The 27200-nt window shown below is 36.7% G+C and overlaps 1 protein-coding gene across 1 annotated transcript in view; it reads right to left on the reverse strand.

Moving 5' to 3' along the window:
- The window catches only part of CDH10 (cadherin 10), a 135022-nt gene that overhangs the window by 65896 nt on the left and 41926 nt on the right, over positions 1–27200 (reverse strand). Inside the window, exon 2 of the mRNA XM_036310947.1 lies at positions 5312–5667. Coding sequence (XP_036166840.1) covers positions 5312–5542 — 231 coding nt within the window. The 5' untranslated portion in view covers positions 5543–5667. The remainder of the gene's footprint in view (positions 1–5311; positions 5668–27200) is intronic.

Raw genomic sequence — 27200 nt, forward strand, 5'->3', positions numbered from 1 at the left:
GGAGGCAGCTGATCAATGTTTCTAACTCTCTATCTCTCTCCCTTCCTCTCTGTAAAAAATCAATAAAATATATTAAAAAAATAAAATAAAATAAAGACTAATAAAAATCCTAAATACAGGAAAGGGTAGACTCAAATTTATGCTTTTCAAAAACTCAGACTTTTACTAAGCCAGTTCTGAAAACAAAACAAAACAAAACAAAAAGTTGTCTGCATGGCTATTGCAAATGTTATGCTAGAGCTCTGGCCAGCTGACAACATTTATTTGGAGCTTAAAAAGATCTAAGAAACCCAATGGCAGAGCTAGAGGAATGAAGTCCACCATACTGTGGACATCCAGAAAAGAGCCTTACAACTTTGAAACTTGTCTTTCAACTCTCAGTTTAAAAATAACATACCTATAGAGAAGATATCCTTCTTCCTATTTTTTAAAACAAAGGATTTTAGGAGATTAAGAAAGAAAAACAACAGCCCAGTTTTAGGAAAAAAAAAAAAAAAAAGTGATGACTTAAGGCTATCTATATGCAGTGAATTTTAAAAGAGCAGGAGGAAAATACACTAAGAGAGGATATCTGGAGTTGAGGATCTAAAAAAAAAGTTGGCCGAGTTCAATGTGACAAAATACTTGGTATTACATAGAAAGAAAAAATCAACACCATCTTATTTAGAAAAAAGGAAATGGTTACATGGGTTGGTGGCAGAAGTAAAGAGCACCGGTTTTAGTACACACATGGCAGGGTAAAATGAGTCACACAGAAGAGTCGTATTTGCAGGAAGCTATGTTGGCATAAGACTACAAGAGATGAGAAATCTATATTTTGAACTGTCTTAGAGCTTCTAATTTGAGTCAGCCACAAAGAATTAAAATCAAAGCTCTTGCCTGTATCCACACAATATTCACATCTAGATCACAACACATTCATACACAGAGTGGGTTCTTGCCTTCCACTCTTCTCTCTCCTTTACGTATTGCCTGGATGGGACAAAAATGGACTCAGACAAAACTTGTATTCAGTGAGCGGATAAATAGGTGCAATCATACACTCAACATATTCACATTAAAAATATATATGAAAACACTTTGATTTAATAGATGTGAAATGAAGGCAAGGAGAAGATACTTGACTTAACCACTGACAGAAAATTATTGGCAGAAATAAGGTCTTCTGATTAGTAGTTATATTATTTTTCTAACTTTCCCTCTGCTTTAACCGAATGAGAAGTAAGGCGTTTTAATTTTCCTTTGCTTTAACATCTTAAGCAGAAATTGTTTTTTATCTGATAAACTAGAGGCCTGGTGCACAAAAATTTGTGCACTCAGGGGGGTCACTCAGCCAGGCCTGTGACCTCTCGCAGTCTGGGACCACTTGGCAGATGTCCACATGCTGGCTTAGGCATGCTCCCCAGGGGATTGGACCTAAGCTGGCAATCAGACATCTCTCTGGCAGCCTGGGAGCCCTCAGGAGGTGTCCACTTGCCAGTGGGGAGCAGGCCTAAGCTGCAGTCGGACATCCTTAGCCCTGCTGAGGAGGCGGGAGAGGCTCCCACCACCACCACTGTGCTGGCAGCCGTCAGACTAGCTTGTGGCTGAGCAGAGCTCCCCTTGTGGGAGCTCACTGACCATGAGGGGGAAGTTCCTGCATTGAGCATCTGCCCCACGGTGGTGAGTGTGTGTCATAGTGACCAGTCATTTCCAGTCGTTCTGCTATTAGGGTCAATTTGCATATTACCCTTTTATTATATAGAATAGAGGCCTGGTGCATGGGTGGGGTCTGGCTGGTTTGTCCTGAAGGGTGTCCTGGATCAGGGTGGGGGTCCTGCTAGGGTGCCTGGCCAACCTGGGTGAGGGGCTGATGGCTGTTTTCAGTCTGGCCAAGCCCCCCAGCAGGGACCCTCACCCCATGGGGGTGTGGCCAGCCTGGGTGAGGGGCTGAGGGCCGTTTTCAGGCTGCCCACAGCCCCCTTGGAGTGGGGGAGTCCCGCTGGGGTGCCTGGCCAGCCTCAGTAAGGGGCTGATGGCTGTTTTCAGGCTTGCCACCCATTTCAGGGTGGAGGGTCCTGCTGGGGTTCCTGGCCAGTCTGGGTGAGGGGCTCATGGCTATTTGCAGGCTGGCCAAGCCCCCCAGCGGGGACCCTCACCACAAGAGGGTGTGGCCAGCCTTGGTGAATGGCTGATGGCTGTTTGCCGGCTGGCCAAGCCCCCCAGCGGGGACCCTCACCCCATGAGCGTGTGGCCATCCTGGGTGAGGGCCTGATGGCTGTTTGCAGGCTGGCCATGGCCCTCAGCCACCCAAGCTCCCAGTGGAGGCTGACTGGAAGCAGGTATCTGGGATTTATTTAGCTTCTATAATTGAAACTTTGTTGCCTTGAGCGGAGGCTACAGCTGGCCAGGGCAGGCGGTAAGCTTGGCTTCCTCCATCTCCCGGGCAACCAAGCCTCCTGCTTGCTCCAGCTCCATGGCCGCCAGCCGCCATCCTGGTTGGGTTAATTTGCATATAATTGCTCTGATTGGCTGGAGGGCATGGCTTGGGGCATAGCGAAGGTATGGTCAATATGCATGTTTCTCTTTTTATTAGATTAGATTATATGCCATTCATTCTTTATAGTAGTGGTTCTCAACCTTCTGGTGCTTTAAATACAGTTCCTCATGTTGTGACCCAACCATAAAATTATTTTTGTTGCTACTTCATAACTGTAATGTTGCTACTGTTATGAATCATAATGTAAATATCTGATATGCAGGATGGTCTTAGGCGACCCTTGTGAAATGGCCGTTCGACTGCCAAAGGGGTTGCGACCCACAGGTTGAGAACCCCTGCTTTATAGGATTAGATTGGCTAAGTTTTTGGCTAATTCTTATTTTTTCCTCTCTTCATGCATATGCTTTTTAGTATTATTCTTACTCCACCAGTGTATTTCTCTCCACTGTCCCTATTCTGAACTCAATATACATTTCTCACTACAATGTGTGTCTATCACCATCTTCCTATGTCTAGTAATTGGGGCACATATTACTCCTATGTCTAAACTAATCTGAAAGGAGGATGAATGTAATAAGTTCATTAGAAGTCATGTTGGAAAGAATATCTGGGGAACTTTTAATTTTTTATACTTCATGAAGAAAATATGCCTTAGCCTCAACTTATAATCATTACGACATATGTTTATTGAAATAAACTACATTGCATATTGCCTTTTTGGCTTATATAAATTTATGTGTACATCTAAAATAAAATTTTAATTGTGTAAGTTATTAATGCTATATAAATAATTAATAAGTAGTTAATATATGTATATATTATAGTATAGATAAGAAAATTTTTAAATAGCTATTTCAAAGGTCATGACATAAAAGACAAAAGGGATTAAATATGACACTATGTACATTAGAGGCAAACTCAGAGCTACAACATCTAATATTTCTGTTAATCTAGTAGTTCTGCATATACTGTATAGAAAAGAACTGGCAAACACATTTTATGAATTCCTTAGCTCTATTGTCATTAAAGAGTTTTCTGATTTGCTTTTATAAAGCAGAGTACAGAAGACATTAAAATGGAAAAATCTGAAGTATACACCAGCTTTAATTGCACATAGTGATGTAAAATTCTAGATTAGTTTTCCCTATCAAGAGCCAAGTGGTATCAGATGACTCTGGGAATTTAATTCAATAGAAATCAGGTCAATTCAATCAATTAATAATAAGCTCTACTATAACAGCAGGAAACAAAGAGCAATAGAAAGTTCTTGATTTCATTGTGTTCATATTCTTTGGGGAGAGAATAAATAAAACTACATATGAAGTAGCTTGAATATCATGAGAGTGCATAAGATAAGGATAATTCAATTTATCAAGATTTATTAAATCCTCATTAAGGACTAGATGAAGAAAAATAGATGTGAATAAGCAAATAACTGTTATGCCTAGAAAGAATCAAAGAAAATTATTTATAGTTTATATGGTTCAGGTTTCTATTATATTTTAATGTGGTTAGTTTCATAAACTAAAACTTGCCTATACCAGCAATCCTAAACCTTAGCCCTATGATCTTGGGCATTCAACCAGATGAAGACTGTGACAAGTCACTTCTATATGATTTCTGGTAATATTGCTTAGGTTGCTGTTTCTTTTATTCCTCCTAATACTCAATTTGCCACTTAACCTTTAATATCATCATTCCCATATTGCCTGACACTTAAAAAAAGACTAAAATAATTGAAACATGAAATAAATGTATCAAAATGTTTTAAAATCAATGAACATGTATTCTCTAAAAACAGTTTTTCTTACTATAAAAACTTTTAACACACTTTTAGTTATTTGAATGAAACTATTAATGTTTGGGTTAATGCAAAAGTCACCAACACATGTATCTATCATAATTTTATAGTGTTCACTTGTGATGTATTAACATGTGATTATATCTGTTTTACTTTTGTTGGTGTGTTTAACTGCTTATTTTTCTTAGACATATTTTCATAACTGTCCATAAAAATAATAACCCTAACTATTAAAGTGAATTATTTCTGAAGACATTATCTAACTTTGATTAGATTTAGATAGTTCCAAGAAAAAGATGGGAAATTAATACAATCTAGTGTATAAAAGCAGTTATTATTGCAGTGCTTGTATGTCACATTTCTCATTCCATTCCCAACCACATCTAATTTTCCTTGCTAACTTTTTTAATTAAACAGAATGACAATTCGTTTTTGTCTACAACATATTGCAATAACTAAACTAGTATTGCCCCTTCTTATTTATGTTCATTTATAGAATTGTATCTATTTTGAGACTTAAGAAAAATAAATAGTATATATCTGAAATAAGTTTTCTTATAAATATGAAATTTTCTGGCCTTAGGTTATATTTTTAATGACAGTTGCTTTCTCATTCTGTAGAATGTTAATCAACTTTTAAACGTGTCCTTTCTTCCTTACTGAATTCAACAGGAATACAAGCTATGTATGTTTTATATTATTTATATGCACTGTCACTTTAATGACTATACTGACACAGTTTTGTCACTATTATTGATTTCTAGCTACGAATTCTAAAATTGCAATTTTTAGTACTGCTTTAATCCATAAGTTAGTGGACAGATTTCTAGGAAATGAATTCCTTTATCATGTTATATTCATTCTTTCCATAGTATTTTAAATTACAATTTATATCCTATAAACTAATTTTGCTTTACAAATATTTAGAGAATCAAATTTATAAGAATGATGCTCTTGATTACCTTCAAATTTTCTTTAATAAGACACATAAGGAAAGAATGTCAATATTTGAGATTTCAATAAAAACTTACCTTTCCCACATATTGATAATCAGATCCTGTATATTCTTCCAGTAAGAAAAACTGATTCCACATCCAACCACGTTTTTGACGATGCAGAATTTTGCCATCACTTCTGGGTATGCGTGTACCTAAAATTCGTTGCTGAGGCACAGGAGTCCTTCTGAACATTATCTCTGGAGAGCAGAAGTGTGGCAAGCATACCCAGATGAGAAACAGTAGCAAAAATCGATCTATTGTCATAGTTCACTTCTTGAAAATTCCCAGCGTGGATGAAGAAAAAGCAGTCTTACTTTATTGGGTTGAATTTTACTGTGTTTCAACTGGTTTCCAACATTTCATCAATGTTTTGTACATGTTTCCAAAAGCTTCAAATAAACAAACAAACAAAACAGTCAGTTGACAATATTATGAATGTTACCTGTCAGTTTAAACTTAATGTGACAAAGATTAATGGATAATAGCAACCAAAATATTTATTTCCCTTTTTTGCATAAAAGAATGATTAATTTGAGAAACAATTGCTTGTCTAGTAACATGTCCACAATTTAAGAAAATAAAATAGTAAGTGATTTCTTTCAAACACATTCTAAAGATGGGACACATTAAGCTTTTATGGCTTTTTCTGTTTTGGCACTTTAACTGTTTTCAGGAATTATAACCTCTATATAGAGTAGAGATATAGTTAATTTTGCAGGTCAATATTTCCAGAGTAATTTAACATAAATTAAAGCATTAAAAACAAAATGGTGATATAAATAAACTACAGAAAACATGCAACTGTTCTGTTATGCAATGGTATGTAAATGGTTTTTAAACAGCGTCACCCTTTCCTCTAATTTAATCCTGCTCAAATGTTAAAGTAAGATAAAAACACAAAACAAAAACAAAGTAGGAGTGCCTTCGGCTGAAGACCTCTCCTCTGCTCCCCATAGATTGGTCTGTGGAACAACTAGCGTTAACTAAAATAGAAAAAGAAATCACTACTACAGCAAATCAGTTTGTAACATAATGAACACTATTGTCTGGAAGAATTTAATCATGTTGCTATGTTTGGAAAGCTTGTCCACTTCTAAGCTCACCCACTGCCACTCTGCTGGTCTCCAACTCCATGATGCCCCTGACTGCTCTCCACCTCCCTTCCTGCATTTATTTTCTAAACTAAAAATCCCAGTACTCCTGTTACAATGTCAGTCCAGCCATGTCACATCTCTGCACAAAATACTCCAATGGCTTTTCATCTCACTTTGATTAAAACCCAACATCTGACAAGGACCTACAATTCTGTACTTTATTTCATGACATCTGGTCACTTCTCTGACCTCATGTTCTACTCTAATCCCCTGCACTAGTTCCCCAAATTTGGCCTTTCCAGCCACAATGTTCTTTTCACTTCACCTTGCAACTCATATCATATGCTGCTCTCCTTAACCAGGACCTTTCCTCTTGTTCCCTCTTCCTAGAATGCTTTTTTGCTGTAGAACAACTGTTTTCTGAAGAAATTTCTTAAACCACCACTAACATGTCATATATAACAATATATTACATGTGCTTTATTTACTTATTATGTATATACTAGAAGCCCAGTGCACAAAAATTTGTGCACTGGCAGGGTGGTGGGGTCCCTCAGCCCAACCTGTGCCCTCTCACAGTCTGGGACCCCTCAGGAGATAACCACCTGCTGGCTTAGGCCCGCTCCCCTGGTGGCAGATGGCATGCCCGGTCCCGCGGTGCCTGCCCCATCTCCCCCGGTTGCAGATGGCAGGCCCGGATCTCATGCTAGGTTGGGCGGAGGCTTGGATCATGCTGCCATCCGCCCCACCCACCCCACCCCGCACACAGCAGACCCAGATCCCGTGCTGGGGCGAGCGGCAGCTGGGGATCGCACTGACGCCCGCTCCACCCCCACCCTCCCTGCCCCTGGCTGCACACGGCAGGCCTGAATCCCGCGCTGGGGCGGGCGGTGGCTCAGGATCTCACTGCCGTCCTCCCCGCCCCACGCTGGGGCAGGCAGTGGCTGGGGATCGCGCTGCCGCCCACCCCCCGCCCTGGGCTGCACACAGCAGGCCAGGATCCCGCGCTGGGGCGGGCGGCGGCTTGGGATAGTGCTGCCTCCAGCCCCGGGCAGGGCAGCCCAGAGGGATCTGCCTGAAGTATGCAAATTTAACGGCCATCTTTGTTGCGTTAATTTGCACACATTTTCTGATTGGCTGATGAGCATAGCAAAGGTACGGTCAATTAGCATCTTTGTCTTTTATTAGTGTAGATATTGTCATCCTGCTATAACCAAAGGAAGGAAGGGAATTGACTCTTTTCTTTGCTACTCTTTTCACTGTGCCTAGAACAGAATATTGTGCCTAGTACATTATCAATAAATTGAATGAATGAATTATAAGTTGATTCAAACATCCAAGTACTATACTTCCTCTATGTAGTTATGTCTCAACATTTATGACTTGAAATACATATTTTAAAATTCTAATTATTTAATTTTATTCTTCATTTATATTATTATTTGAATATTACTTTTTATTTTAAAATTTTCAATTTGTTGTGTTGTTTTCTGTTTGTCATGAATTCTATTTCAGGATAGAATAAAATATGCTATATAAAGTGGTTTGGGGACCAAAATGATTGCATTCCACTTCTCTAATATAACCATGTGTTCTCAGTGTTCCAGCATTGACATTTATGCTTTGATCCACAATAATTTGTAAGCAATCTATTTACTTCTATTGTTTTATTATTAAGAAGATTTAGAGGTTAATTCAAACATGCTTAGAAATAAGATTCATGGTAAAGCAGTATTTCTCTTGAGTGCATTAAAAGGCAGTGGAGCTCTCCACAGCGTGTGGAGATTACAACATGACAGATGTAAACTGTATTAAAACACATCCTGTAATGCCCTACTCGGGGCATAGAAATTTTCTGATGCATAAAACAGTTTTATATCACAAAGCACTGACTCTACAGAAATTCAAATTGATTGGATTCTAAGTAATAGGAACAGTTACCAAAATGATGTTTGTCTTTTAACATGCCTTTTCAGGACATGTTAGATCTTATTTTCTATAAACGTATACTGTTCCCTAAGAGTTAGAGGAGAGTTTGCATAATTTACGGTAACTTCTCCTTTGTAAACTTTAAAAGTTGTTGAAGCAAAAGTCATCTTTATTTCATCTCTTACTTTATATTTTAAAATATTTGCTAGAAACTATTATACCTGTGATCATTTCCAGTACAATTATAACATTTCCTATTATTTTAGAAGCTTAAGCCCGATATTTTGGGAATTAGTAGTTGGGAATTGTATTAATAAAAGTTGTTAGTAAATAATTGGCACTCCACATATGCATGGAATCTCTTCTCCATTATTGTTCTTGTTTTTATTATTTATAATCAAGTTCCTGAAGGCTCTATAGTGAAATACATTCTTAATACTTATTTAAGATAATGAAAATATCCTTAAAATATATTTGAAATAAATATTATTTGATAACATAATTTCAAACAATGGCAAGATTAATAAATGTGAAAAAAGTAAAATGTTTTTAATTTTGATTAAATTGATTTATGAAGTATATATATATATATATATATATATATATATATATATATATATATATAGATTGGGCCTAACAAGGTCAATAAGATTTTCTCATAGGTTTCCGTTTAGAAATGTTTTTGATAAGTTATTTTTTAAATTGTTGACGCTATTACAGATGTCCCCCATTTTCTACCCCTTTGCCCACCTCTACCCTGTCCCCACCCCTCTCCACTCTAGCTTCACCACACTGCTGTCTATGTCTGTGGGCTATGCCTGTATGTCCTTTGGCTAATCTCACCTTCTTTCATCCAGCTCCCACAACCCTTCTCCTGTGCCATCTGTCAGTCTGTTCCATGTATCCATGCCTCTGGTTCTATTTTGTTAGTTTATTTTGTTCATTAGAATCCACATATGAGTGAGATCTACATTTAGGTTTATGGTCCTTTGTGAATCAAGTTCGGCATATGTTACTATGTATGAACAGAAAGCTCTTGTCTTACTTATGAATAACCAATTGCTCCAGCACCATTCATTGAAAGCCTATCCTTTCTTCACTGAATTGTCTTTGTGCCTTTGTTAAAAACCAATTGTCTACATATGCATGGGCCTATTTTCGGACTTTCTTATATCCATCTATTTGTCTATAACAGTGGTTGGCAAACCGCGGCTCGTGAGCCACATGCTGCTCTTTGACCCCTTGACTGTGGCTCTTCCACAAAATACCACGTAAGGGCGCGCACGTACAGTGCGATTGAAACTTCGTGGTCCATGCGCAGAAGTCGGTTTTCGGCCTGGGCGAGTCTATTTTGAAGAAGTGGCCTTAGAAGAAGTGGGGGGTGTCGATTGGTTGGGCAACGGGAGACATGGCGCAGGCGGGCCACGGGATAAATAGCATGGGGGAGGTACACTGTTTTGAGGTACATTCGCTGAGGTTGACCCCTTCCAACTCTCCCATCCACACTGTCTATCTGAAACAAGTATACAAGATGAGTGTGGATGGGAGAGTTGGAAGGGGTCGACCTCAGCAACTCAGTCTGACTGAGGTATGTTTTTAGCAAAGGCCAGTTTAGGAGTACCCTAGTTAAGTTAATAACAATGTACCTACCTATATAGTTTAAGTTTAAAAAATTTGGCTCTCAAAAGAAATTTCAATCGTTGTACTGTTGATATTTGGCTCTGTTGACTAATGAGTTTGCCGACCACTGGTCTATACTATATTCAATAGCCCACTGTTTTGATTATTATATTTTAAAATTCTTAAAATCAGTGTAAGGCCTCCAAATTTGGTCTTTCTATATTTTTTTTGTTTATTTTAGGTCTTTTGCATTTTCAATTTAATTTTTATAATCACCTTGCAATTTATATATAAAGGCCTGTGAGGATTTTGATTGGGAATGTATGCATTATTGAGTTCACCGTAATGGTGTATAGATTTTAGTATACAGGTCTTGTTGAACTATTTTGGATCCAGAAGAGATGGGAAGACTTAGGACAAACTACTGCTCCCAAGATGGGGGTAGGGCTCAATATTGTGCGATTTACCTGCAGGAGCTTGACCTGGTTTCCACAGCAAATATCTGAGAAAAATCCCCTTGTGCTTCTTTTAACAAGGGGAGAGGAAAAGAAAACATTTTTAAACACTTCAGATCACTCTGATCTTAACCGACCTGCCTCAGAAGAAACCAGTTAACCAGAGCCTAACATGCTGGAGTATTCCCATAGCCCACCTGACCTGGGAGAAAGGAGATCTCCACTTCAGCCAGCCCCCTCTGGCCAGCCAGTCCCTAGTAAGGAGGGGAAAGACTGAGAAGCACTTGTTAGTTTCACAGTCCAGAGACAAAGGATTGTTAAAAGATAGCTGTATTAACCATAGGTTGTCACGCTTCCCCTGCCCCACACCTAACCCTCACATTACTAAGCACTATGACAGCAGTTCCATTTCCCAGTACATCGTGTCTGGAGATTAAAAAAAAAAAAAATTATAAGGCATATCAAAAGGCAAAATGCACAACTGAGGAGGCGGAGTAAGCATCAGAACCAGACATAATAGGGATGTGGGAATTATCACACTGGGAATTTAAAGAAACCAATATGCTAAGGATTCTAATGAATAAAGTAGACAGCATGCAAGAACAGATGGGCACTGTAAGCAGAGAAATGGAAATGCCGAACTAAAAAGAAATGCCAGTGAGAAAACAATATAAAGGAAGTGAGAAATGCCTGTGATAGGCTCATTAGCAAGTGAGTGGACATGGCTGAGGAAGGAATCTCTGGGTGAGGGGATATATCAGTAGAACCCTCAAAAGCCTATACATTCATCCTTACACATGAGTCCAAACCCATAGAATGTACAACTTCGCGAGTGAACCCTAAGGTTAACTATGGACTTTGGGTGGTTATGGTGTGTCGATGTAGGTTCATCTTGTTGTGTTTTTTTTGTTTGTTTGTTTGTATTTTTTTCCAGTATCATTCTGATAAGTGATGTTGATAAAGAGACTATGCATGTGTAGGCAGTGGGTGTACAGGAGAGCTCTGTACTTTCTCATTTTCTTAGAAACCTAAAAGTGCTCTAAATAAGGAACAATTGATCAACACACACAAAATGAAGAAATAAAAATAAGAAATTATGTGAAACAAACCAATAATTAATTTTACCTATGTGACTGCTTCTCTCTGGTAATGGTTTGTAGCTAGACTATTAATTAGCCTTTTCTAAACATGGCTCCTATATTATAAATACCACAAATAATAACTCTTCCAGTAACCTGACTCGAAATACAAATCATCTTTGATACTTCCATTTAACCAAGTACCTCTTAAATTGTCAGTCAATATATTCCCTTGCTTTTTTTTTTTTCCTTCTTGTCTCTCAGCTCTTTTTTTCTTAGTACATGTATCACCACAATCTTTTAAATCATCATCGTTTCATGCAAAAGAGTGTAAAGTATCTACCAACAGGTTTTTGTAACCTTAATCTTTCTTATTTAAAATATATTCTACAGGGTATTAGCTAAATTAATTTTCTAAAACCCACTTCATTAAAATCCAAATCAATTAAAAATTTTAAACATGTCTATTACTGGGAAGATAACATCAGAACTTTTATTTTATTCCAGCATCTAAAACCAGATATTTGTTTTAATTATTCTATATTATTTCCAATTTTTAATTTAATTTCAAGCCTGGCATATCATTTCTTATGTGTATAAACTACTTTCTCATTAATATCTCCAAATCATGTCTAGGTGATTATACTTCATTGAATTTCCCTCACTAGTGGATAGCACATTGTTATGTACATATAGCTGTGAGTAAACATTTCTTTAAGTAATTAGTATATTTACAAAAAAATCCTTATGAATAAGTTTGCTTACTTAGAGTGAAAAATCAAACCTAAATTTTACTGGTAGAGTATGACAAATATTATTTAAGGGAGATTAGTTGTTTGAAATTGTAAACAGAGTTATAATGAGAAAGAATCAAGTGAGTTGAGATTACAATTAAAACATTCCTGGAATAAAAATACAAAAAGTTAATAATATTCTACAATGTTATTTCCAGTTAATAAATTTCATTTTCAAGAAATCCTTTCAAAGCCACATTTTCTTATTTTAGGCTCAAAAGTAATTTAGCATGAATACTACATAAAGTTTAAGAATTATTACATCATCCCTCAACATTCTACATTCCTGTAATCTCTTTAAACCAGTGCTTTTGAACTTTATTATATATTCACATCTCCTGGGGCTCTTGTTAAATATCTATGTTCTCATTCCCTAAGCCTGGGGTGGGGTCCAAAATTCTGCATTTCTAACTAGCTCTCCTGTAAATTCCCATGAGGCTGGAACCATATACTTTGAATAGCAAAGCTGTAAACCTCTCTAATCCTAAAACATCTTCAGAATATGTTTACACCATTTTCCTGTTTAGTGCCTCACAGCTCAGGTATGTAGTTTATTACACTGATGGGAAAATATGATATAAGTTGACTACTGTGGGAAAACAAAACATTTAATTTTTGAATAATCAGGCTTTTTCCAGAATTTCGTTTTTAAACAGAAGGATCTTTCTAAGTCAAGTCAGCCCACATTATATCAATTATTCTACTGCTTATACTATAAACTGCATTTTCCTTTATATGCACAATTTAAATCATTTGTATCATTTAATCTTATTTTTACAGTCATACAGATTTCATTGTTCTTCTGAAATACTTATCACAACAATTGCTTTTTTCCATAACATACTAATTTTATTATATAGGAACCTAAGGAAAGTAAATCACAGAATATAAAATAATAAGCATGTTGACATATCTCAATTATTAATTAAGTCTCCACACATCACAGGTGATCAATTAAGCTAAAATCCATCCTTGGCTAATAAAAGGAATTAGTCATTCTTTAGTCAGTTGATTATGTTGATTAAGATCTTAATGTACCTGCTTTTTTTCTTTAATTTTATCATTTATAATCATAATAGAAAATACTAATGATTATTGCAACCCAATCCAAGCCTCTATGGATGAACAATTTTAATCCTTTTAGAGTTTCATAGCACCAATACAGTCTAATGAAATTTCAACAGTGAGAAATAAAGGTACATTTTTCAGGTGTGTTTATACAATTAAAATGAGCCAGTGCATACTAAATACTTTCTTTTATGCGCTGATAGCATTTTATGCATCTTGTATAAAGCACTATGTGACATAATTGAATCAAAGCATTCCACTAAGGACTCAGATAATGTGAGTCCATATGCTTGATTATATTTTCCAAGAGTTCATTACACACTACCTACTGTGCTCTAATCTCATAGAAAATATATAATTCTACATTTAATATTTATCACTCTATGTTAAGTATGCATTTGCATATGAATTACTATTTAGACTCTAAACTTGAATAAGGGTCTTACATATTGCATCCAAAGGTACTAATATTGGTATTTGCTCATTGTGTTCAGTGAATATATTTTGAACTGGATTGAATATTGTTATTTCTTCTAAATATTTCACTTGGAAGGATGTTTGATTCCTTTCCCTAGGAAAGCACAACAAACATGCCAAGGACCATTTACCCCATTAGATGCTTATATCCTATTTATATATAACATCACAGAACTCACACAAGGCATTAGTCAAACTGGCAATCTATAAAGCATTGTTGACTAAAATACAAAAAAATAGAGGTTTGCTAGTTACAGATATAAGTTATTACATATTATTGCTAAGGTCATTACCAATGTAGAGAGAACTGCAAGAAGAATCTGATCCTGGCTATTCGTCTCAGATTAAAATTCCCCTACAAGCAAAATCATTTGAAATTAATTTTATTCTCCAGGACTGTGACCTGTACAGCAAGCAGTAATGTATTCTGCAGATATACCACGTGCTAACATCTTAACGAGATAATTTGCAAAAACCAAATATAACCCATATAAATGTGGGGTGGTGGGTGGATAAAGCATATGGCAGCGTGAAAGCAAAGCATTAGTGAGAGAGACACATAGCTTGGTGTTACCATTTTCTGTAAGATTCTGCTAATGGGCTCAGGAATGGCACCCGAGTGTTCTTCTGACTCTCTCAGCAGCCTTTTTCAACATCAGCGGTGAGTGTGACAGTCCCAGATGTAACTTGATCCACGATCAAGTTAGCAGTGCTAATATAGCTGTGACATTATACCTGCTGTTCCTGGAAGTCTCATTCTACTCTAGCTCAGATTTATTTCATTACGTGGAAATTGGTAGAAAGAATACTCTCAACGAGAATGCTCTTCTAACTTAAAGATGCTAGAATGAAAGCCATCTAGTACCCTATTTCCTTTAATCCAGAAATTGAACTACTTCTGAAAAAAATCAGTGAATGAAAAGATGGGGATAGAGTGCTTGGGAGTTTATTACTTATTCCTACCAAGGATGGGGTGTCAGTTCTCATTTAATGTATTATTAGTATACAGAGTTACTTCTAGAAAGACATTCTGGGTATATAGTAATAAATGGTGTGTTAACAATACACTCTAGAGAGTGTCCACCATGTGAATGTGTAGAAAATGGACTAAACTGGAATTAATTGTATTGCAAAATGTATTGTTGCTATTATACCTGAAAGGGCAAAAATATACACAACACTCAATTGTGAAAAATACCAAAGGTACAAACATGAATATATTATTGACCACTAAAAACCTACTTAAAAGTATAAATATACTTATTACATGAGTATAAGCACAGTAATCATTAAACATCTTTGTCACATACATTTATGAGATGGTCAGACTTAAATAAAAAAATATTTATCAGCAGTAATTTTTATGCTAATTATGCTTCAATATTTGCACAATTCTAAGAAGCTCATTTTTAGATAGCCTGTATTATCTCTATGTGAAACCCATCACCTAAAAAAGGATTAACTCCTAAACTATGTATCTGCAGCTGAGATAGAAAATTGGAATAGCATTGTGTTAGTTAAATTTCATTTTTTTAAAGGGCAGAAAGGGACTAGACTTAACTTATTTTCCCATAATGCTTGGCTCAATGCTAAATAGCACCTTCATCAGTTTTCACCAGCACTAAAAACACAATACAAGGTTTATTTCTTTATTTCTCTAATATTTATTTTTTAAAATTCTTAAAGGTTATCAATAGCTAAGTATAGATTCTAGACTCTAAACATACTTTTATTGTAAATACTAGGAGGATAGGCTATATTATAATATGAACTACTTGTACATTGTGTGAGATTTTCTCAGTGGAGTGAATTTAGAGTTTCCATTCTATAAACGGGGTCACTGGGGCTCAGCACTGTTCTCTCAGCAATGAGTGTGGAACAGTCTCATGCCACACATTTTGCCCTACAAAATCTTTCAAATGTGAACAAAACTGAAATTATTATTGATATCTAGCAATTAAACAGTGTGGATGAAAACATGGATGGCCTGCAAAATCTTTTTCGTGGAAACCATGCCCTAGATAATATGCAGGTGAGAGAAAGCAGGCTGCAAATACATGAAGGAGGTAAAGTGAGGTATGGCAGTAGGATGGGATTGTGGTCCATGAATTGGAATAATAGATCATGAGTATGTAACGGGTCATAAACCGGCAAAAAATGTGCAAAGCTCAAGGGGACTACAAGGAGCATATGTTTTCACAAATGGAAATAATTTCACTTGATAAACACAATAGAAAATGTATCTTGTAACTGCATTTATATAACGACACATATTAATATTATATATTAAAGCATTGTCTTTTACCTCAAAGCTCATTTATTTCCTCTGATTTTTAAAGAAAATGAAACATTTTCATGGGCCCCTCCCTTAAAGTATCAAGGGCCCTAAGCTTGGTGCTTACTCTGCCTAATGGAGAAATTAGCCCTGACCTTAGCAGCAAACACATGTTCAAGTACTTTTGAATTGAGCTTCAGAAATAAACATTTTATCCTATAACTTAATCCAACCATTAAGAAAACAGTGTCAAGAGTAATTTAGGTGATGTGCTTAGTCTCAAACTGTGTCATAACCAGAAATATAACCCAGGTCACTGTTCTGAAATGTCTTGCATAATTTAATAATGATTCAATGTTATAATGGTTAAAACTTACACATTAATGCTCTTATCTAGAAGGCTTTCTGGCTAACTTCCAGTTTTCTGAGCACAGAGAAGAACCACTGGAAGCAGGAGATTTCTTACATGCAGGAAGTGTCCGGACTGGAGGCCAAGCATGTTTGGACACCTATAGTAAGGTTTTGAATATATATATTCAAACGAAAATGTGTTTCTATATAAAACATTAATGAAAATGTGTTTAGACATGTAAATGCCACAGATAGCTTTGGACTTGAAACATATTGAATTTTAAGTATAAATTTGTTATTCAAATCCTATTGAGAACAAAGGTCTTGTAGCTAATTTTTCTGTTTTAAAAATTGTGTCATTGGAGGCAAAATCTGAAGTGTTTAAGGTTGTAAATTAGTTAATAAAAAATGGATTTGAACAATCCTCTTAGAAGATGTGACTACATTTACTGGTTTCTGCCCCCTAGCTTCACTAACTTCATACCAGATCCCCTCCCTTTGTCAATCCCTCACTACGCCTCCTGGAATTCAAATACAGCTTTCACATTACCAAGTTTTGGGAAGGATGAGAGCTAATGAATCTTTTACACCTTGCTGGTGTGAATGCAAAATAGTATTGCCACTTTAGAAATCAAACTGCAATTACTTAAAATGTTAAGCATGCCCTTATTTGATATTACATTCCCATCTTGGATATTTGTCCAGGAGAAATAAAAATATTTATTCACATAAAACCATATGTACATGGTTATACCCACATTATTCATTATCATCAAAAATTGGAAATGACCCAAATGTCCTCAACTGAGCAAATGGACCAAGAAGCTTTGGTACATTCATACAGTGGCATGCCCCTTATCTATAAAAACTAAGAACTATTCTATTGATATATGCAACAACATGGATAAATTGCAAGTGCATTATGTTCAGTAGAAGGAGCCCTACTCAACAATCATAAATAGTGTATGTATCCATTTATATGACATTCTTAAAAAGGTAAAAATCTAGGGATACAAAACATAACAGATTAGTGGTTACCAGGGCTATTCACCACAAAATGATGTGAGGGAACCCTTGGGGGAGAGGGAAATGTTTTCTACTTTATATGTTATTGTGATTAGGAGACTATACACTTGTCAAAATTCATAGAATTTTACACTAGAAAAGACGAACTTACTCTATGTAAATTATACCGTCATACAAATGGCCAACAGGTACATGAAAATATACTTATCACTAATCATCAAAGAAATGCAAAACAAAACCACAATGAGATATCCCCTCACACCTGTCAGGCTACCTATTATAGAAGGATGAATGCCATTTTTAAAAAAGGATATTTACCTTCCTTGCACTTTCCTTTATCAAATATTAAATATTTGAATAATTAAAAGCATTTTAAAGTGTGCTTTTATAAATTATTGAGTAACTAAAGACTAAAAATGTGTATTTCTATAAATTATTGAGGAATAAATCTACCACATACTATTCATAAATCTAAATATACCATATCCAGAAAAGGTTTATCATTTTGAAATTTTAGGCACACCAATGGATCCTTTATTCTACTCTGAGACAATGGTGTTCCAAAGGAAAACATGCCCTAAGTTATATGCCCAGTATTGTTTCCTGTTATTCTGTTATTTTAGCTCCTTCTAGTTGTCAAAACAACAGACTAAACCTAACACCTAACAGTGTGCCAAATACCTTATTCGAAAAAACAAATACAAACTCTCATCAGAACTTTATATCCTCAGCTTGGCCTGGACACTTGCAGTGCACAAAACAGGGCCTCAGTGGAATGGGGCTCAGAAATGTTCGGGCCCAGAATGCCCGCCCCCGCTTGGGGGAGTGTGCAATTCAATCAAGTGTTCATTGATGTCAGCACGCTGGCTCATCACACTCCTGTTGATGTGGAAGCCTGAAGCGCAGAGACTCTGTTAATTAGATGACGGAAGGAAGATTACATTTTCCCTTAGAGAGACACAAAGGTGTGAAAGATATTCTCAAAGGGGTTTAGACATATAAGTATCTGATGGAGGAGAACAAAAATAGGGAAGGGTACACTTTAGGGAAAGCCAACTTGGGAAACAAACTCAACAGAGTTCTATTGTTTCTAAGAACAAGAGCTATGAAAGGCACCAGCAGGCTTCTCTTGTTCCCACTCTGGTAACACAGATTTTGAACATAAAATGTAAAAAGAAGAAATAATATTTTTCTGACTTATCTGCTAAGCTCTCTAATAGTCCTTTGTAGAATCACTGAGAAATTAGAGCTATGAGTTAATTCCAAATATTGTATTTTACATTTTAGTGTCTAGGAATGTCCCTTAGTTACACTTTTTAAAATGATATCTAAAAAGTCAAATGAATGATTTTGCAAAAGGAGTTGAATTATGTATCATTCACAGAGCTATGAAGAATTTTTCATGAGATCATACAAAATGAAAGTTTGGTTCATATTTAAGTGAAAGCAAATATTCTGTGATTTTCACTGAAGTGTTTTATTAAAACTTTAAATATTTTATCACCTTGCCTGACTTAAATATTAAAGATTATCTGGTGATAATATATTAACGGAATATTGTCCTAAAGGAATTTTATATTCTAAAGCAAGCTTTCTGTTTTTACTGTTATTGTTTTTTTGGGGGGTGGGGGTGGGGGTATAAAATCAACCTGGACATTTTAGCTACCTGACAATGGTTTGAATCCTTAGTTTTCTACTGAAATATCCTTGACAAGAACACATATGTAATACCTTAATCAATAAATAAAATTTAAAAAAAAATTAAAAAGAGAAAGGACACTAAACAGTGTACCTGAGACAAGGTTTTGTATTTTTGAAAAATAACATACTTATACTCCTACAAAATTACACAGGCTGAAAACAGAACAGTCACATTTTAAACCAGTGGTAATGAGAAAAGGTACGGAGCAGTAATACATTCTGTCAAAACTGAGTCATCTCTCTTGACTTTTCTTTCTCTACATGTCAACACAATAAGTGTTACTCTTTAATTGCTTGATTTACAATTACGTGCTCCACAATAACATTTCGGACAATGACAGACCTTATATATGACAATGTCCCATAAGATTAGAATGGAGCTGAAAAATTCCTATCATTTGGTGATGTCAGAGCCATTATGATGTCATAGAGCAATGTATTACTCACATGTTTATGGTGATGGTGGTGTAAACAAACCTATTGTGCAGGTAGTTGTATTAAAATAGAGCACATATAAGTATGTTCAGAACATAATACTCGATGATAATAAGTGACTATGTTGCTGGTTTATGTATTTACTATACTATATTTTTTGTTAGTTTATTTTTTATTTTTTAATTTATTATTTTAGAATGCACTCTTTCTAACTATTAAAATATGTTTACTGTACACAGTAAGCCTTGTTATACCAGCAGCAAGTTCATACATCTGGTGTTACTGCATCTTTTGAATGCACCATTTTCTCTTAAGCTTGATTTTAATCTCAAGTTGTTCTGCATAGCAAATGCTGCACAGGCTTGTAGTTTAAGAGCAACCGGCTATCCCCGACAGCACAGGTGTGTAGTAGGCTATACAGGGAATCACCTAAGGACACATTTCTCAGAAAGTATCCCTGTGGTTAAGAGGAGCATGACTGCACTTAAGTTTTGAATATTTAGCAAAATATTTCCTAATAGAACATAATGATGCAAATTGCATTGTCACAATATTTCAGTGAAAATAAACCATTAAAATGTTTACCATCTCACCTGGCCGGCATTGCTCAGTGGTTGAGCATCGGCCTATGCACCAGGCATTCACAGTTCAGTTGCCAGTCATGTCACATGCCTGGGTTGTGAGCTTGATCCCCAGTGTGTGGTATGCAGGAGGCAGCCAATAATTCTTTCATCATTGATGTTTCTATTTCACTCTCCCTCTCCCTTCCTCTCTGAAAGCAATAAAATCTATTTAAAAAAATAACATAGCCCTAACTGGTTTGGCTCAGTGGATAGAGCATAGGCCTCCAGACCGAAGGGTCCCAGGTTCGATTCCAGTCAAGGGCATGTACCTTGGTTGAGGGCATATCTCCAGTAGGGGGTGTGCAGGAGGCAGCTGATCAATGTTTCTCTCTCATCGATGTTTCTAACTCTCTATCCCTCTTCCTTCCTTTCTGTAAAAAAATCAATAAAATATATTTAAAAAATAAATAAACAAAAATAAAGTTAAAAGTTTACTATCTCATCACTTAATCCATTCAATGAACAACTATTTAATACCTAGTAAAAAGCAGCTACTATAGTATATAATTTAAAATTTAAAGGTACAACAACACTTCTAAATAAGCTTAAAAATTCAACAGGGAGAAATATTAACATTATAAACTGAAGAAGTAGAATTTTTAAAGGTATTAAAATCTGTGTATTTAAAAAAACTTCCCTTGATACATTTTGCTCATTGTTATACCTCGACTGATTTTACATCATTGTTTGGGTTGGAAGATTTGGGTGTTAGGATCCAAGAGTGTAGATAGAATAAAGTTGTGATAACTTGGCACTGAGTTTCCAATTGCATTTTATTTAATACTAGAGGCCCTATGCATGAAATTTGTACACGAGTAGGCCTTCCTTCCCCTGGCTGCCAGCACCAGTTTCCCTCTGGCACCTGGGACCTGGACTTCCCTCTGGCTGCTGGCAGGCACCCGGGACCTGGGCTTCCCTCACAGCCCTAGCTTCGTCCAAAAGGTCGTCTGGAAGGACATCCAGAAGGATGTCTGGCCTAATTAGCATATTACACTTTTCTTATTATAGATATTTGTAGAATAAATGCCTTAAGCATCAGTGACTGTTGAATTTGTAAAGTTTTAATAAGAATTTCCGTATGAAGAGAACTAAGAATAAAATGTGGAATTCCAACCCCACTGGAAAGGAGGAAACTGCTGTGAGTTCTGAAAAAGGGCTCTCAGAGGAAAAAAAAATAGAATGAAAATGTCTTCTGGCACTTTTTTTCTCTTCTATGTCTCTAGTCAACATCCTTGAGGCTTGGCTGAAGGGTGGGGAGGAAAAGTTAGAGGCACGAACGGAATGGTGGACAGAAATGGCTGATGAATGTGTCTCAGTGAGTGACTTGTTGAGGATAGCCTCACATGGTCCCATCCATTTGAGCGTGTCTGAGAAAGCCACTCATGAACCAGAACAAACATTAGAAGAAAGAAAGAAAAAGACAAGAAAGAGGGACACAGACTTCAGCAGCAGATTACCACAGGCCACTTCTAGAAAATGTAACTGATGCCATTGTAAGCAGCTAGTTATTAATTATAGGAAAGGAGCAAAAAAGGAAGGCCAGTCATTATAGGCATGACATTTTGTCAGCTTCACCAGGAAGCTGCAACTTTGCATACCTCAGGGATCCAACAAGGGAAGGTCGACACATGCCCACTAAAGCTGAAGTGACTAGGGAAGGTTCCTGCCAATCATACCTGGGGACAGAGGTCATTAACCAGAACGAGTGTGGCCACTGCAAAGGATCAAAGATTTGGAAATACATAATTCCCTAAACAAAAGAATTTTTTCTCTTGTTGCTCAAGTGGCTCTTGGTTCTTGGCTCTCGGCTCTCTTGAGTCTGTCCATATGACCCATGGCCAGGCAGACCCCATAGGCGGTGGACTGATGGACTGCAGCAGGGAAACACAAGCTAAGGTAGCCTGATGCTGGACCAGACCCAGCTCCAACATGGAAATAAAACTCTAGACATTGGCTTTGATTTTAGCTCTGCTGAAGCTATAGCAACATTTCTTCTATGACTAGACTAAAGAAAGGGGCCTTCTTCAGAAACCTAGGGGTGTAATTCCACATAAATAAATATTTCTACTATATCTCATCCTCCTATGGAGGCCTCCGGAAATTCTTATTGCAGCAGTACCACAAGAATCCTACTCCCATTAGCAAACAGGGGAGATGAACCCCTCACCTATCCTATAACATAAACACACAGAAACTCCAATTCTTTACCATGAACCTTCCTTCTTACTGTTCATCCAGTCCCTACCTTAACCATCAAGCCCTTAGGACATCAGATTCTGGTCAGTATAAAAATGTCTTAAGAACAAAGCCTCAGATCTGTTAACCACAGAAACAGAGTTTTGGTCAAACCAAAGATAAAATCTTGACTACAGCTGTGTTTCAACACCAGGCCTATGAAAGCTGAAGGACTCTATACACCACACCCTCAAGAAACCAGACAGAAAAAAGACATGGCTGTTATCAGGACCTGATACAATGATTAACTACACCCTACCCTCACCCCAACCAATCAGCCCACAACCCCAACTCCTTTAATTAAATGATTAATGATTTCCCCCCTATATAACCCATCCCCTGGAAGCCATTGGGAAGCCAGGTCTTGGACACTAGCTTACCTGGGAACTCTAGGCTTGGTGCCATTTCCTTAAATTATAAACCTTATTTCCTTGGCTTCCAACTCCTGTTCCCTTTTGATTGGACTTCAATGTGTGCAGGCAAACAGACCTTTTTAGTCCAGTTCTGAAAGTCTTAAGCACAACATCAGAGGCTAGCACAACTTTGAGGGTATCTACCGAAATCATCACCCCTCAAAAACACATGATGTAGGTTTTTAGGTACTAGAGACTTGCAACAGAGACCAACAGGAATCTAAGAGACCAGGTGCCACCACCACTAAGACGTGTGAGCTTCCCTGCAATGTTTTGGTCTCTCCTTTTCCCTACTGGATCTCTCCCTGTAAACACATTCTCCAACTGGGCTTGAGTCATCCTCACTACTGCTGACTATCTACTATTTCTCAGGTCAGTCTGCTTTGCCTCCATGGTCAGGTGCCCATCAGATCAAGCTATTCCCTGCCTCTCAGATATCTGTTCACTTCTTACTATATAAGTCCCAGAATTCAAAAAATAACACCTGGTAATGATTATAATGCAACACAGGAGTGCAGAGCAGAGGAGTATGGAGGGGGACACAGAAAACGTTTTCAGCATACTTTATGGGGTTCTGGATCTAGAAATATGCCAGATTAACACACACACACTTGACATTTTTAGCTAGTTAATCCTTGCCTGTAGAGTCTAATTTTATCTTGAGACAGTTCTGAAAAATTAACTTTCATATATGACTAATTATAATATGCCAAACACTGAGCAAGGTACTTTCACAAATGCTAATTCTTCAAATACTGTGAATTAGATTTCTAATTATATAAATGGAAAAATCAGGCAGAGAATCCATAAGATGCATGCATTAGCTATAGAATATAATATCATGTTAAATTGGTTCTTAAATATAAATTGAATTATTTAATCTTAATTTCAATAAACAGTAGTTTTATAGCCCATTTAAAATTTGTATTGAGTAGGGTCATCTGTATTTTTACTTCCATTATGCTAATTGTATTTGATTAAATTTAGAGATAGATGTTTAAATATTAATGTGCTTTTCATATTATAAATATGAATGTTTGGCCTCTATTTCAAAAAAACACCTATGAATAAAACATTACATTTCCTCTGAATGGCAATGTTAAGTAGCTCTACCAAATGGAATTATGATCCCTGAATATGGAGATTATATAGTGATTTAATTTATTTCTGGTGAAATTTTCATACTAACATTAATAAATATTTCCTGCAATATTCTCATCCTTAGCATTTTATTTTCCTCAGTTCAAATCCTCAAGAAGATTTTAAGTGCCTTGTTCTTCTTCACTTTTGGAGAGGGAGGATGGTGATGGGAAATGATGAAGAGGTAAAGCAATGCAAACTAACAGGTGAGAGTGCTAAAAATAAAAGGGATGATGCCCTTTAATTGATCTTCTAAGAGTATAACAATTGTTCCTTTGTTGTCACTGAAAGATGGACAATCAATATATAGTAAAAGAAAATAGAAACAAAAAGACCTCTAGAGGCAGGGCCAACATTAGCTGAGCACCTATAAGCCAGATATATTTCTATATAGCTTAAATACTGTTTCTCATCTTAGATTAGTTACTGTTCTGGGAAAGGATTATTTATTGCTTAGTTTTTTTTATCCCTAGGAACTAGAATGGATTCTGGTATGTGTTGTCATTCAATAAATTCTTGGAAAGTAACACATTTTCCCCTCACTAGATACCCACAAGTAGATGATATTAAGTATTAATCCCATTTATTTGATAAACCATTAAAGGCTGAGAAGTTAGGTAATATTTTCAATGCAATATAGCTCTAGTAAGCGGTTAAACTAGAATTCTAGGTCTTTCTCTTTCCGCTTAGCATATGCTCTTCTAACAATAGACTCTTCATACTTAATAAAACAGCAAAAACACATAGCCACAGGGGAGAAAATAAAACAAGATCACTAGAAATTATTTTTTTTTAATTCCTGTCCCCTATTTTTCAGAGTAGACTTTTATTAATAATTGTGGTAGGTATACAGCTAAATGGTCCCCAATGATCCCTTTTTCCAGGCATTTACTCCAACATTAATCCATTCCTCTTGATTGTGGGCTGGACTAGTGACTCGATTCTAACCAACAGAATATAGAAAAGGGTAAGATTTATTAATTAATTAGAGGCCCAGTGCATGAAAATTCATGCACTGGAGTGGGGTTCCCTCAGCCCAACCTGCCCCCCCTCACAGTCTGGAAGCCCTCAGGGGCAGGAGGCGACCCAGCGATCAAGGGAAGGCGATGCCCCATCACACCTCTGCTCCTGCCACTGCTGGCAGCTCAAGCCTCAGCCGGACCTGGTTACCTGCGCCTCGGGCCAGCCCTGGGTGGCTGGGGGGCTGAGGGGACTGAGGGATTATGGAGGCAGGCGCGCAGAGCAGCTGGGCCCGCCTGGGGTTGGGCCCGGCCTTGCTGCACCTGCCACCCTGGGGGGGCTGAGGGGACTAGGTGCTGCCATCTTGTGGCTGTGGGCACCGCCATATTTGAGGGTGGGGCAGTCAATTAGCATATTCCCTCCTTATTGGCTGTGGGTGCCGCCATTTTGTGACAGCATGAGGGTCAATTAGCATATTTCCTCTTTATTAGATAGGAGGATTAGAAAGATTGTGAATGACATCTTACTAGAGATGCTTGTCTTCTCTGTTTGAAGAATTATCTGAACAAGTTGCCATGCTGAAAAGGGTCATGTGGAAAGGGACTGACCCTGGCCCATGGCCAAGAGCAATCAAGAAATTGAGGCTCTCAGCCCAATAACCCACAAGAAACTGAATTCTGCCAACAAACATCTGTTCAGTTCCACTTATGATATCTTGATTGTAACCTGTGAAAGATTCTAAAGTAGTGGGGCCCAGATAAGTCATGTCTGGATTCATAACCCACAGCCACTGTATGACAATAAATACATATGTTTTTGTTTGTTTTTATTGATTTCAGAGAGAAGAAGGGAGAGGGAGAGAGAGATAGAAACATCAATGATAAGAGAAAATCATTGATTGGCTGCCTCCTGCATTGGGGATCGAGCCTGCAACCCAGGCATATGCCCTTGACCAGAATTGAACCTAGGACCCTTCAGTCCGCAGGGCAACATTCTATCCACTGAGCCAAACCAGCTAGGGCTACACGTTTTAAGCAGCTAAATTTTGTAATAACTTTAAACATTAATATATAACTAATACAATAATATGCAAACAAGTTAATTTTATAAAAAGGATAGTCTAGGAAAAAAAACTATCAGTTTCTTATGAGCATATGAGTGTATATAGAAAAGGAACAAAGTGTCTTAGAGGTCCACTGGAAGAATAGCTCCTTGAATTATAATAAATGCCATAATTAATGTGGTTCCAATTGCAATAAGGTTTTCCAAAAGGAAAACTTTTAAAAAGTTTTAACTTTTTTTGTTGTAAACCCCTTTTCTTTTAATCTTATCTCACCAATTCAAAAATGCATTTTTTTTACATTTTGCCATCTTTTAATGTAGAAAATGTTTTTCAATTAATGACAGTTGAATAAAATAAAGCTTGTTATTTTATTAACACAAAGTAGTGCTCATACAACTTATGAACCACAATAATTTATAATTGTGTTAAATGATATACATTTTTTTATGTTTTTTGTTCTATGATATTGGAATAAAAAACAGGTTTCTGAACATAGTGGTCCTTAGGAATTCTGAAGTCAACGAAGAAAATATATAGCTCGTAAATTTACACACATATTTCTTACAGCAATTTAAAAAGATATTTTTTCACTTGTTCAAATTTATTGGTGTGGCCCTAGGTAATCAATATAGTGAAATTGACATGACACAAATTGAACTCTGGGAATGTAGGGTTGTTTTTTAATCCATCAAGCAATGTATGTGATAATGACAGCTTCTGATGGAATGTTGCTATTATGCTTTTGAATCTTTTTTAAAGGATAATTGGATTTCTTTATCAGGAGTGTGCAGTACCCTATTTGCAAAGCATGAGGACATGCCCCTTCAAGAGATGTAACTCACATCTTCTGTTCCTGAGACAAACTGCAAATAACTGGTTGTGGGTATCACAGTCATCATCTAGGATAATCCTAGAGCACTTCCATACAGAAAAAAATGTTAAAACAGTGCAGTGTAATGGTTTCTATTCTACCCTTACTGGAGATATTTGTTTCTTAAAACTGAAAGGTAATTGAAATGCAAATCAGCGGGAGACAATAGAGATGAAGAGCAATATCATCATTGAACTGTTATTATTTCATGTTTTGTTTGACTACAGCTGGAGTTAGTAAAATACCTTAAAAAACAAACTCAGGAGAAAATGTGTTTGTACTTTCTGCTGGTAATATGTCTGTAAGCAAGTAT

The sequence above is a fragment of the Myotis myotis genome, unplaced genomic scaffold, assembly GCF_014108235.1.
Source record: "Myotis myotis isolate mMyoMyo1 unplaced genomic scaffold, mMyoMyo1.p scaffold_m19_p_5, whole genome shotgun sequence".
NCBI lineage: Eukaryota > Metazoa > Chordata > Mammalia > Chiroptera > Vespertilionidae > Myotis > Myotis myotis.